The sequence below is a fragment of the Amborella trichopoda genome, chromosome 6 (genome assembly GCF_054954075.1).
Source record: "Amborella trichopoda isolate Santa Cruz 75 chromosome 6, AtrichopodaSantaCruz75HAP2 v2.0, whole genome shotgun sequence".
Classification (NCBI taxonomy): Eukaryota; Viridiplantae; Streptophyta; class Magnoliopsida; order Amborellales; family Amborellaceae; genus Amborella; species Amborella trichopoda.
Window position 1 is genome coordinate 1,952,655 of NC_142341.1, and position 14,490 is coordinate 1,967,144.

The 14,490-nt window shown below is 36.8% G+C and overlaps 1 protein-coding gene across 1 annotated transcript; it reads right to left on the reverse strand.

Moving 5' to 3' along the window:
- Nucleotides 1-8,857: 8,857 nt before the first annotated feature.
- LOC18434547 (uncharacterized) lies at nucleotides 8,858-9,994 on the reverse strand. The gene has a single exon (XM_006844615.4). The coding sequence runs from the start codon at nucleotides 9,719-9,721 to the stop codon at nucleotides 9,095-9,097; it is 627 nt and encodes a 208-aa protein (XP_006844678.1). The 5' UTR covers nucleotides 9,722-9,994; the 3' UTR covers nucleotides 8,858-9,094.
- Nucleotides 9,995-14,490: the final 4,496 nt, after the last annotated feature.

Genomic DNA, 14,490 nt, shown 5'->3' on the forward strand with positions numbered 1-14,490 from the left:
ATCCCCAAATTTTAGGGTCAGAATAATCCGAAACAGGGTTTTGACCGAGGCAGCAAATGGAACATTTGCTTAGGAGCACATTTAATTTTTTTTTCCTAAATTTTTCTATTTTCGGCCCCAAAGTCATTTTCCAAGTTCAAACCATAGTTATCAAGACCGAACGGGACTGGCAGTCCAACTGATGAGACCGCTAACTGATGCTTTTACCGGTATAGTCTAGAAAAAAAAAAGTTTGGTAAAAATCTAGTCATAATTTATGTTTGATAAGTTTTGGCCGATCAGATAGGGTGGCAACGGGTCGGGTCCAGCTGGATCCAGACCTAGACCCGAATGTATTCAGGTACAAGTTTTGGACTCGGACCCGACCCATTGGGTCCAAAAGTAGGACCCATAATTGTACCCCTTGGGTCTCGGGTCTATCCTGTCGGATCCCAGGTCTACTTGAGTATGTTGCCACCATCACTATGAGTTTTTTTTTTTTTTGCCCCTTTTTTTGCTATCATATACCCATATTATTGGCAACAATATCACAATTACCTGCCATTAGATTTCAAACCGTCTGATTTCTCGTTTCATAGCTAAAGATGATGATGAATTTTTATCATATATATAATCATTAATACACCCAAACGGATAGGGCTTGAAGTATTTTGCTTCTAATAGTTTACGGGTACGGGTCGGGTCCAACGGGACCCAGATTCAAACCTGAATAGTGTTTGGGTCTAGGTTTTGGACTCAGACCTGACCCACAGGTCCAAATGTTGGACCCATACCCGGACCCGTGTCAGGTATACCTGCGGGGTCCTGGGTTGGGTCCAAGTCCATTGCCACTTCTGTAGTCGACGGGCATATTTTGACTGGTTCGACTGGCCAAACAAAGTGAACAACTTTTATTGAATACATCACATATTTTTAAACTATTATTTATATTTATTTTTCAAAATTTCTATACTCCAATCAAACTAATTCCACTAGCGGTCGAATTGGTTTTGATCAGACCAAAACCCTCATCAATTTGGTGGCCGATCTGATCTTGATAACACAGGTTAAAAATAAATTCAAAACTCTTATGGAGGTCTTACCATTTTTGCTCACTCCTTTCAAGATTAAGGGCCAAATATATGAGCAACAAGACATTTATAAGTGTTCTGTCTTATTGAGATCTTTCATTTGAAAGTTCTTATTGTTATTGAGGACGACCAACTATCTTCCTTCTTCTTGGTGGGTAAGTGGTAGTGTCCCTGAGAAAGGTGAGATTCGACACCAGAGTATTGTGGGCCTATTCTTGATCATAAAATTGAAGTTATTTGAACAATTCAAACGAAATGAATACAAAGTTTTGATAACGCGGTGCGTGGGATGCCACTTTTGCCATTTGGTACGAATTATTCTCCTAATTGTCAAAATATTTAATAAGACTCCAACTGAAAAATTTATCAGATTCAATGCCCAAGATTCCTCAAATTGACCATCTCAACTAAAAGATGAACGGACATGAAGAAAAATAGAGAAAACAAATAGATTTCAAGTATTGGAAATACCGTATCTCATACAAACCACACCCAATCTTAAATAGAGTTAGGTCTGTGTTAAGAGCCCTAGTTATATTTATATTGTAGAAGTAAGGTGCACTTTTAAATTTTGCATGGAGATTGAATTCCGGTGTTAGAAACCATAGGATTGTTTGAAAATCTATTTTTATCCATAGGTATGAAATTTAAAATTTTAAAAATGGTAAAGATCGAACAAATCTATAAGCACATGAAAATCTTGAAAATAGACGGTTTAGATAATTTATTACAGTATGGACTATTTTCAAGACTTACAAGTCTTTTTTTCTTCATATGCATTAATCTGGAGGTCAAAATGATCGATTGGAGGGTTCTACGACATCAAAACACTCTTCTAGAAAAGCATTTCGGTGCACCTTACCTCAATAGCATAAGGCTGCAACCTTATATAAATTTTTTCCTTTTATATACGCTCTTCAGTGAGGATATATCATAAATTTCTATTAATGTTTTAATGGAAAATATATCATAAATTAATTAACCTAGGTCCCAAAAGAAATATAACATGCTCCATTTATTGTACACAGGCACACCAATGAGACAATCAATTCCTAATGGTACCCTAAACTAATCATTCATCATTTGCTATGGAAAATGGATGCATAATGTATTCAATTATTTGGCCGAGTTGCCTGGCCCTGTAAAACTAAGGCTTGGACTATCAAAATATAGCCCAAGGGGTTGGGCTTGGGCTTGGGCTTGGGCTACATCAAACTAATTTTTGATGGATCTCACGTCTGCCAGGACACATCAAACTAAATCTTGAAAGGAGCTCTTTGCCGGTGCATCTGATTTTGGAGTATTGGTGTGCCTACAGCTAACAACGCGTAATTAACTGCTTTATTTCATGGTTTAAAACTTTTGAAAGCCAGGAGTATAGGGGATTGTGAAATTGGCCAGCCCCAACCTTAAAAAGGTATGGCGTGGGCCACGATAATTGCCCAACGGTCGGGTTAGGGCTAGTGCAGGCTCAACTCGACTATTGTTTTCTAGCTTCTTTTGTTTTTTTTTTATTTTTTATTAATTTGTTGTTAGCCAACGAGCCCTAACATGGCCAAGGCCAAGACTGGCCCAGCCGAGCCTAGGCCTGACCCGTTGCCACGCAGGTGTTGTATTGTGGAGGGTAACTTCCTCAATGTGATCAATTGGTGAGACAAACTAGGGAGGCCACCTTGGACTCTAAGGTCCCTTTGGCTTGACATGATGGATACTTGTATTAGCATGAACGTTTTGTTTCGGCATGTCAATCGAGAAGCCAATGATGTCCAATGATGTTGCTGATGCTTTGGTTAAGAGAGGGGTTGGGCTTGATTCCTGAGTTGTTTTTTACTCTCTTTTGGTGCAATTCTATTGTAATGTTGCTCTCTTTGATGTTTATCTATTAATAAAATTTGTGAAAATTTGTCCAAAAGAAAAAACGGTTCAATAGGACCAATTATCAGAGGCCATTGTATAGCACGGAAAAAGTGTCTTGGGCTTCCCTTAGGATAGGGGTAGCAATGGACCCGAACCCGACCCAGGACCTGCTAGGTATTCCCGACACGGTCCGGGTATGGGTTCAACATTTGGAGCTGGTGGTTCGGGTCCACTTCCAAAACCTGGACCCGAACACTATTTGGGTCCCGATTCAGTTGGATCCAGTCTGTACCCTGCCCATCCCGTAAACTGTTGGAGATAAAATACTTCAAACCCTATTCGTTTGGGTGTATTATAGGTCATATACAATAAAAACTAGTAGTCATCTTTAACTATTAAACGACAAATCAGATGGCTTAAAATTTGATGGCGTATGATTGTTATCTTGTTTCCAATAATATGAGTATAAGATGGTAAAAAAAGAGCAAAAAAAAGAAGAAAAAGCCCATAGTGAGGGTAACAACGAATCTGGCCAAACCCAAGAACCGACGGGATAGGCCCGGGATCCGAAGGCTCATTAAAAGATACAGGAATGTCCCATAAGTAACTAAGCGTGAGAGCCAAATGAATTGAAAGATTCATGTTCGGTTTGGGAAGAGATCGTATAAGTTATGGGCATGAGTATAGGTCCAACTTTTTGACCCGATGGATCAGGTATTGCCACCCCTACTTTAGGCACATGTAATCAAACTCATGACTTCAAGGTCTAAGAGAAATTACACATAAGGGCATGGTCTTTGTAGAGCAGCGGCAGTGCGGGTTCACCCACACTTCAAAATCATGTTCAAAATATACTTCCAGCACTGGAGATCCTTACAGGGCTTGAAAATCTAGTTTTACTTTTGAATATGGAATTTGAAGAATAGTACAAATTAGACACGTTACAAACATTTGAAACAAACGGTATAGAAAATAGTAAAAAATGAATTGACAAAATGGAACAAATCTATTTTTTCTAGATCTATAATTGTCAAAATGGAACATATCAATTTTGATACTTTCTAGCATGAAACTGCGTTCTTCCAAAGAGATTTGAGGTGTCTTTATAAAGCTGGGGCCATACATAAATAAGGGCAGGTAGGAGTAAGACATGATAGGATGTCACCCTCCACAGCCTCGTGTTCTTTCTTTTCAACGGCAAAAAAAAGCACCCAACTTTAGAAGAAAATTGTGGTGTTGTGCAAACAAAGGCGTTTCAATAATGACGCTTATATATATATGGTTAGGCTGGAGCGGATCATACATCTCGCGGAAGTTACTATTGATTTCTTTCTTTTCTCTTTATTTTTAATGTTCCATTGAATATTACTCTATTGGAAAAAAATACTTTTAATCATCAACAATGGTCCACCCAAACTGAACCTAAGTTTTCATCTAGGAAAACTTTTAAAAATGCCTATAGGTAAATTGCTACGGATATGCTATGTCTGTGACAATTTTGACTAAAAATCACCACAAACTTATTGGAGCCATGACGGTCCTTTTATATATTTTGTGTCAATTTTGTGTGAAAAAAATCCCGTCACGGATTTGCAATAGCCATGACGGACTGCCACGGACATTCTATATCTGTGACGGTTTTTAATCCACGTCGTCCGAAAAAACCAAACGGCACCGAGCTTATGGGCGAAAATCCACGCCGTCTGAAAAATCCCGACGGCACTAAACTTGTTCATTTTCGCTCATAGACTTTTGTAGTCTCTTCCTTTCATCTATGTTAGTCTTCATTCTTCACTAGACGTTACGTAAAATTTTGATTGTGCCTCATGCATACAACTTCAAAGGGTTCTTTTAGTCTAAAATTAAAATAAATATCAGGAGATGGCTTCCCACTCGACAAAAAAAAAAAAAAAAAAAACTAACTAACAAACAAACCAAAAAAAAAGAAAGGAGAGAGAGAATATCAAGAGATGCTCCCACTTTAAACAAGTTTCTAGTTCTAAAATAAGAGGAGCTTATGTAACCTACTCCAAGAACACTATACACTTATTAACTCAAGTAAAAGAACACTGTACACTTATTAACTTCAAGAACACTGTACACATAATAACAAATGCATTTTGGATTTCCCCGCGCTCAAGTTTCACAGTCTAAAAACTGGACGGTCAGTTGTTGACTGATCAATTTTAGAACATTATTTTTTTCTAGCACATATAAATGGCACGAATTATTCTTTTTTCGAGTTTGGTTACTAGAATTTGAGGTCTTGAAAATACTTGCAGATGGGTTTTGCTGGGGGGATGATTGTGCTGCAAACAAAAGGAACACATGACCACCCTAATAAGTGCATTACTCAATCCACCAAACCAATTGCTGACCAGATCCAGAGACTGGCTAAGAGAGTGGGTGTACGAAAACAAAAAGCCAGGTTAATTAATGGAGGGCTAGGGTTTTGGTGCATCTAAAAACAAACTTATTGTAGTGAGTACACCCTTCCAAATCCATTTTATTTGTAGATTTGGAGTCCAAAACTTTAAGTTATATCATCTCAACCACTATAATCTTGAATTTGTTAGGGAAATGATAAGCCTTAAAAGTGATTTCTTGTACTCTTTTTATTTTGGACCTTTCATTTTAACTCTTCATCTTGTCATATATGAAAAATCGGGTTGGGGCTTGAGTGGTTCATAGACGAGATTAACAATGCTACATTTCAAGTTTGATTCCTACCGATGAACTACCACCCCAACCCAACCAAAAGAACACCAACCAACCCACCTCCCTCCAATTTTTTTTTTTTAAAAAAAAGGAAAAAAAAAGATGACCAGATATGCACTACTCTTGGAGGCCAATTTCATAGATATGAAGTTGAAATCGTCTCATCAAAATGTACATCGGGTCCTAAAACCCATAAAAAATTGAGGTTGATGCATGAGTGAGCACATTCACCAAAAACTTTTCTTTTATAATATAGAGAAAGGTTTCTATACTTCCCGTACAACATAGAAGATATATAAACAACCTCCCATCCAGCCATCCAATTTAGATTAAGTGAGTCATTGACCGTTTGATCTTATCTGACGCCTTAGAGTCTTTTATTTCTATTTTTTTTACAAAATTTTATGACTATGAAATTTGGTATGTGCTTATTCTCAATGAGACGCACCTAAAAAAAAAAAGTAAAAAGAATTTTTTGATAAAATATAATAACTAAAATACCCCTTTAAACTTTTAGGGGTATTTTGGTTTTTTTATTTTATTGGGAATAGCTTTTTTTTATTTTGTATGAGTGTGATTTTAAGAGAGGAGTGGACGCCCAAAATTTAGTGTCAAAATATTTTATAGAAAAAATTAAAAATAAACTAACGTAGAAACGTGACATTGTGATTGGGGCCATCTCAGCTACCCATTCAAAATTGACGGTTGGATAGAAAAAATATATAAATTTCATGCAAGTGGGAAGCATAAAAGCTTGCCTATGATATAAATCATGGATGCGTAAATAATAATAGTTGTATGGGAATTTCCTTGCACCATGGGCTGCGTAGGCAATTATGAGAAGAATGCACTCTTTTCCTATCAAGAAAAGTCAAAAGAGATTAAAAAAAAAAAAAAAAGGGACCAAAAAGAGCGTAAGCTTCAAAGTTCAAACTTTGCCTGTCTACATGTACTGTGCACCTTCACGTGACTATAATATGAGGGTACTTTATGTATTTTACGCACAAAGCATTCAAAGGGAATCACCCAATCTAGACGTTAACCAAAGTTGAAGTACAAATGCCTGCCAGGCTACAACAATGTGCTTTATAAAAGCTTCTCCACATTACCCAATTTTTTTATGCTAAAGGATTCTATGCTCACAAGGGCACTTAATGTCCAAGTACTCCCTCAGGCAAACTATCTAGAAGTTTTTTAGTATCCCAAATTTGGGGATATAACCTTTTCAATATATATGATATACTCAATTAAAAGAAAAAGTATAGAATGAGATTATTTATTTTTGGTACAAAGTAGTCACAACTAATATTGACTATTGGATGTAAAATTGGGTGGCTGCATTTATTCTATCGACTAAACTCAAACTTCAAAAGTATTTTTCTCAAACTTCGTGATATGCCCAAACTATCAGATTTCACATCAAAAGATTGTAAGTAATTGTGACCTTCTTCTTGTATCAAAGGTGAATGGTCTCATTATATACAATTCTCCGGTTAAAATGATTTCCAAAATACATTATCTATAGGCTTGTAACAAATAATGCATGAGGAATGAATAGAAACCATCCAATTTTTGAAGGGTAAAATCAAATGTTACGAATCTCAAAATTAAAAATTTTCTTTTGAATGCAATCATCGAGGTACTTTTAGGTGATTCTAAATATTTTGGAACAAAATTATTTTTTCTATGTTAGTTTTCTCATTGAGAGAGTAAGTGTACACTATACTTCTATGGGAGCATAATATACATGCTCACTTTTTATTGAATATAGATGTCTACATTTGCTCCTTTGAAGGTCCCGTACCTTTTCCTTTTAGCTATAAGAAACTAAGAACAAAAGCGTTGCGTTCCACTAAAACCAAGTACATTAATGCATGTGTGATTCATTTGATAACATGCTAAACTCACATGGACCTTTTCATTATGTATATTACCTTCACTTTATTGTAGTCATTTTCTAAGGGACTAAGATTTTAGTAAGGATGCGGCTTTACAAACTTGGTAAGACTAAACTCCTTAATCTTGCTAGAAAAATCAATTTTGGTAGAGAAATTTTTTGTTACAACTTGTAAATTTAGTTCTACCCTTACCTATCAAATTTGAAGATCAAAAAATGAGACAGATCTTGACGGTTTGTGAACATTTAAAAAATAACTCTCCGACATAAATGCTGCAAGATACAATGTTGCAAGATGGGTGATTTCACGGGTTAAGAATCTATTTTTTTCCATATCCCATGATCATTGAGGTAGAGATGATAGATTTGTAAATTTTTCATAACCCGATCCACATTTCCCAACAATATTTAAGCTGTTGGGGGCATAAGAGCAAAACAATGTATTTACAAGTTACACATTTTTTTAGGGGGAGCAAACTTGTAGTACAACTTTTCTTGGCACCGTTGGAGGGGCGTAGTTTGGTAGGGCAAAAGAAGAGAATAAAGAGGTGAAAATGTGGGTTTGGGTTTTCGCATCCTTTTCTTTGTTTTAATAGTGAGTATATATCGTACGCACATGGGAGCGCACTGTGTATTTACTCCATCAGGAAAATGACAAAAAGATTTTCTTGATTAGAAATTTTGTGATCCATTTTAGAATCCCTGAGACAAATATTTTCAAAAAAATAGAAAAAAGGATTTTGAGTTCCCAAATAGTTAGATCCGGATCCAATGGAAGCCTCTAATGTTATTTGCTATGAAGTGCCAAAGAAAACTTTTATTATTGAAGAGGTTACATCTCCAATATTTGGAGTCCTAAAAATAGTAGGGGATTTGGGCTCTTTGCATTAGCCAGCGTAGCCAGAGCTACAACGTAACATCGAGAGCTTCGAGCAATCCAATTTAAAAAATGAATCTGGATCGAAGAAAAAGAGCATGATTATAACAGGGTAACCATCTACCATTTGATTTATACGATGGATGGCTGAGATTGAAAGGTGTCCCAGATCATCTGAACCCGAATACCATCCTCTCTAGAACATCATCATTCTCATTGAAAAGTGGCAAAAAACTATATGGCATAGCATTATGCATGTGGTTAGACCCAAATTAAAGTTTGAAGACATCATTACATCACATAACCTCTCATCATTTTATTTAACCCAAACCTTTCAATGCTTAAACAGGGTCATTAAACCAAAAAAAATGGTAGACCCAAACTCAAAACCTAACCAATCCAACATTGCAAAAAATAAAAAAAAAACCATAGACAAAATTCAGCAACCAAACATATATATCACATATTTATATTCATATATAGTTGTAACTCTATAACTAAGAAAAGAAGAAGTGAACAACCAGGAAATGGATGTGCATGGACTGGAACAAACAAACTCCAATGTCCAGTCTCCAAGCCATTTATCCACAACAGCTTTATTTCATATATTTTTGACATTTTCTCGACGAAATTTTCAATTTTTTCACGAATTCGTCCTTCTTTCAGCGATTATAATCAGCTGGCGCTCCGGACTAGCATCTCTCTGTACTCCATCTCCCTGTACTCCAGCCTGGCCGTCCGGCTCTGGACCCTCAACTCCTCGTAGAACCTCTTTATAAACTCCTCAGCCTCGGCGTCCACATGCCCGCTATCGTCGTTTTCCGGTGGATATTCCGGCGAGGCCATGACCAATGGGGTCATCCCGGGGGAATACTCTGGCAAGCCGATGGAATACTCCGGCGAGTTGAGGAAATTTCCTGGTGACTTGAGCCGATTTTCCGGTGAGAATTTCGGCAATGTGATGACAATGGCCCTTGGCTCTTCATCTAAAACATGTGAGTGAATGCATGGGAAGGAGGGGAAATGGTGCCTCCTCTTCGACACGTGCGAAAAAATAGCAGGGCTATTGCTACAAGAGAACTCGTAGTCTTGCAGGCCAAACGCACGTGTGGATTCGGAGGAGGGGTGGTGGTGGAATACCAGATTTTGTAAGGACTTTCCGAGTAATTTTCCCCTCTTCGTCATAAGGTTCATGTCCATGACAAGCTTTCTCTTTGAGATGAGGCCTTTCCTCACCATGAAGAAGGCAAGGCGAAGAAGGTTCCACAGCCGCTTGGCCATGGCCGGAGAATGGAGCTCCATGGACGGAAAATAGGTTTTCCCGTGAGTTTGAGGGATGATTTAGCCGGAAATTTGGTCTTTCCTGCGATGTGGCCGGGAAGAGGTGAGGTTTGAGAGGTGGGTTCTTTTTCTGCGAGGTTCCCCAACCTCGCAGAAGGAAGAGAACCCTTATCAGGGGGATGGTGGGTGGGGGATTTATAGTTTCGAATTTTAGAGAGAGAGAGAGCTTTGGGTTGGAGGAGAGAGGGAGAGTGCGTGCTTTTTCGAAGAGAGAGACCGAGGAGTCCTTTGAACGAGAGAAAGGTTTTTTTTTTTTTTTTTTTGTTGGAAGAGAGAGAAAGAGAGGGGCCTCCAGAAAGAGAGAGGAGCCTTTTAAGAGGAGAGAGAGAGAGAGTTGGGTTGGAAGAGAGAGGAGAGAGAGATGGGTTAGAAGAGAGAGGAGAGAGAGAGAGTTGGATTGAAAGAGAAGCGGGCGAGTGGAGCCCATGGCAGCGGCGTTTAGGAAAAGTCTCCCAACAAATCCATTGGCCTGTCGGGTTTTAAATCTGTGTTTTTTAAAGGTTAAGGGAAAGTGGTGTTTTCTGAAATAAAGAGAAACAACACGTTATGAATGGTTTACAACTTTAGATTTATGAACCGTGGTTTAAGTTCCTTAAATTTCAAATCGTATTGGTTGGTTGCTCTCTCTCTCTCTACCCCTTAAATTGTAAACATGTAAAAAGGTTTGTTCAGCTAGTCTCTCTCTCCTTTAATTGTAAACCTAAGTTTGTTCAGCTATTGCCTCTCTTTCTTATATCTCAATCTATTAAGTTCCCACCCCAAATAAATAAATAAATAAATAATAATAATAATCTTAAAACACATTTGAAGGTTCTGTGCACCTTAAAACTAGGTGGTTCATATCAGTGTTTGGGAAAAAAAGCGAATCAGCCTCGAGAACATGCCAATGGCCGGTTTTGTGTAACCGGTAAATTGATTCTTAAAAAAGAAAAAAAAAATTAAATTTTTTTGAAAATTATATTTAAAACATGATTAAACGAACCAAATCCAAAAGAAGTTAAAAATTAGTGAAAAATAGATTTTAAAATATCGAATTTGTATCAAGGGTTTATTGAATTTTTTTTAAAAGATGAAAAAATATAAAAATAAATATTAATATCCAAAATACTTTCCAATCTTTACCAGAATGATAAAAAAATTCAAAAGCATATTACAAACAAATATCTTATTTTTTTAAAACTTCACATAATTTTTTAAAATACCCAATTAGACCACCAAAACCAGCCAAAACTAGATTGGCCAACAAGCCAAAACTAAATTGGCCAATGCATAGATCCGGTTTGACCAGCCCAGTTCACATCATTTGTTTCGTAATGGAGCTACTCTCTCTCAAACACACATAAGCACTAGGTTTTTACTTATTTTGCACCGCACACCTACGCTTGAGACCAAATTTTTTATGCAATTAGGGATAGGTTCCTTATTACTCTCTCTCTCATCTTGTTATTTTTTGGGCACCGCTAGCTAACTCTCTCTCTCTCTAGATTTCTACCTGTTTCTACGACAATGGCTACGCCTCCCTTTCTCTCTCTCTCTATATATATAAATATATATGTATAAAATATCTTGAACATTTTAAACTTATTTTTGCACCGTTTGTAGGTACACCTAGCTGTCTCTTTGCGAATGATGAACCATCTCTCTCCCTCTTCCCCACCTCACTACCCATCTCTATCATACATTTTATTTAATAAGGACGGTGATTTAAACGTTTGTTCTCTCTCTATGACTCTCACTCTCTCTCTCTATAATTTGAATGACAATAATGGAAACGCTTATTGGGTATTTGGACTCTCTCTCTCTCTATATAATTTGAATGACAATAATGGAAACGCTTATTGGGTATTTGGACTCTTTCTCTCTCTCTAAAAAAATACAACAATAATGGAAACGCTTGTTGGGACTCTCTCTCTTATTCCTTGTGGATAGTACGAACTATAAATTGTGTTTGTTGTTAGGTACTTGTAATTTGTTCATTGGAAAGGAAACATATATATGTATGAATCTGATACCATCATCGTTGATTTTCATCTGAGATTGGCCAAGCACACAAGGATTTAATCACTTTCTAAAGCATGTTACCGTCCTTATGCCCAAAGAAAACATAGGGTTACAAGTGCCCAATACCGTCCAAGCAACTGATAGACGGTGATGGAGAGAGATAGGAATACCGCCTGGATGATGTCTTGTACTGGTGGGTCCCGGCGGTCTCTCCATTCTTGTCCATCCATCCATTGAACGGAGTTGCATAACACGGCCAATCATAGGACCCAGTTTTTATGCGGCCAAACCGGTATATGTAGAAATGCAGGTTTATTAATAAATATATTTTTGAGATGGATTTTTGGACTTGATTTTTAAAGATATCTAATCTCTAACATGAATATGAAAAGATAAATAAATTTCAAAACCTAAAAATAATAATTTTATTAAGAAAACATCTGGACCGTTAGTTTCTATTGTTTTTTTGGATGGAACACCTACTTGCGTTCATTTTTAAGATGGATACTTTACATTTTTTTGACAGCATATATATAGTAATGCGGTCCAACCCACATGAGACAATTTTCCTTATTAAAAAACATTAGTGACATTACTAACCTGTGTTTGAAAAATCGCCAAACCCAATAGGACCTTGGGGTCCATCGTTCCGGATGGCCCTTGAATTGAGGAATTACCCATGTAATCCAGAGCTAAGCGGTTCATTTTACTGTTGGGACTATGGTGATTCTTAAATTCCAATCGATTTTCATTATCCTATGATGCCTTTAGTTGATTTCACCGATCTGGAATGAAAATCATGGATCCATATTGGGAATCAACAGGACTGAACCTGTTCTAATCCCTCCTCCCCCTTAAAACTCCCACCTTTAATATATATTTTTTAACCTAACCTAACATTTTTTTAGGTCCCCTATATCTCTCTTATAAAATCCTAATTTAATTTGTTATTTTCTAATATTTTATGGATCGATGAGTCTGACCGATGTCGCTGTATAGGACCGCCGGGCTACAATGGCGAGTGCACTCGAGAATCGATTAAGCAGTATTTTTACAATGACATCATGCTCCTCGAGATCATATTTCGTTGTCTTAAAACTAACGGCCGGATGGTGATTGACATTCTCAGAGGTAAAATCTCGACCGTTTTTTATCTAGAAGGGCTAAAAACCTAAGGACGCTCCACGTGTCCCGTGGAGGGAGCGTGTTATGTGAATCGCTTTTGGGGCACATGCTACGTAATTTCAAAGGAGGAGAACGTTAGCGCGGCTCCCTGGCTTTTTAAGTAAGCTTAAGCTACATGGAACTTTGTGCTCCCGCGGGAGTACGCAAAGCAAAATTATCATGAACAGATCAACCATTCAAGGGTCTCAAAACCTTGTCTAACTAACTAGATTTCATAGTAGAAAAATATGAAGAATAAATAAAAATATGTAATAAATTAAAGTAAGGACAACTTTGTTTGACTAGTCAGGCTAGTTTGTCCGTTTGATTGCCTAAAACTGGGCATATATTGGTTTGGACCGATTTTTTATATAACTCGATTTTTACTTTGAACTCGACTATACAAAACACCAATTGGCAGTCCAACCTGTCGCATATACTTATTTATAAATTCTAAAGCTACCGGCTATAGAACTATTTCATCATATTATTGTCAAAAAAAAATTTTAACTAATTGAAATTACATAAAAGCTGATTAGCTATCATGTTCTATCAAAAATCATACCTCACCAATCCTATAACAAAACAAAAGTAAATTAAAATTGAAGCTTAATTACTTATTAATCATCCTTAATCAAAATTCCTATTCTTTACTCTTTAAAAGGGAAGGTGCCTCTAGAAACGTGCTTAAGGAGGCGGAAAGCAGGGTTCCAAGGGCACCAAGACCAACATATCCAAGTCCGTGAATTGGGGACAGAAAGTGCCACGTGTACGGCTATAATTACATGTCGTGGAAACTTTTGACTGGCTTTTCCCTTCCCCTAAGCTATACATTTTAGCTTTAAGATGAGCTGTGTTGTTGCTTCGCTTTTGGACTCCTCTTCATGCGAATTTTTAATGAGTTAATTTATAGAAGGAATTAAAGAAATAAGTGTTAATAGTAAGAGTAGTCCAAAGTTTTAAATTTGTTTTAGATTTATGCTTTCTTTCAAGCAAGAATGATTCATCATTATCGTCATAGTATTTTTTTAATTAATTAGAATCGATTATATAAATCATGATCCGTTATTTTGCTTTATTAAATATCATATTCTGAATAAGATCACAAGTACCTATATCTTTTCTTACTATTTCCAAGTCTCAAACGTATCCTTTTGGTCTAATCCCATCGTTTTTTTAGCATTCCACTTGAATTAACTCGCATCTCTAGTGAGAATAAATGAGGTTTGCAAAACCATAAGGATAGGTTATTTTGGTCAAGCCAAAAGGGTTTGCATACTGCAATCATTTATATTTGGAATAAGGAGGTTAGAAATACTTCTAACTATCGGATATCAAATCTGATAGCTTGGAGTGTATCACAAAGTTTGATAAAGTTCTTTTAAGACTTTACGAATAGTCAATGGCACACATCTATCCAACCAATTTTAAATCGAATGCCCGAGAGTGACTGTGACCTCCATATACCAAAAATAAATAGTCTTATTGTGTACTTTTTTAAAACAAAAATAGTTACCTCAATGGTAAAGTTCCCATATTTTTGTCAAAGGACAACAATGGTTTAA

What these genes read in the sequence shown, in the direction of transcription:
- LOC18434547 (XM_006844615.4), bottom strand. Translation starts at nt 9,721, where the DNA reads ATGGAGCTCCATTCTCCGGCCATGGCCAAGCGGCTGTGGAACCTTCTT.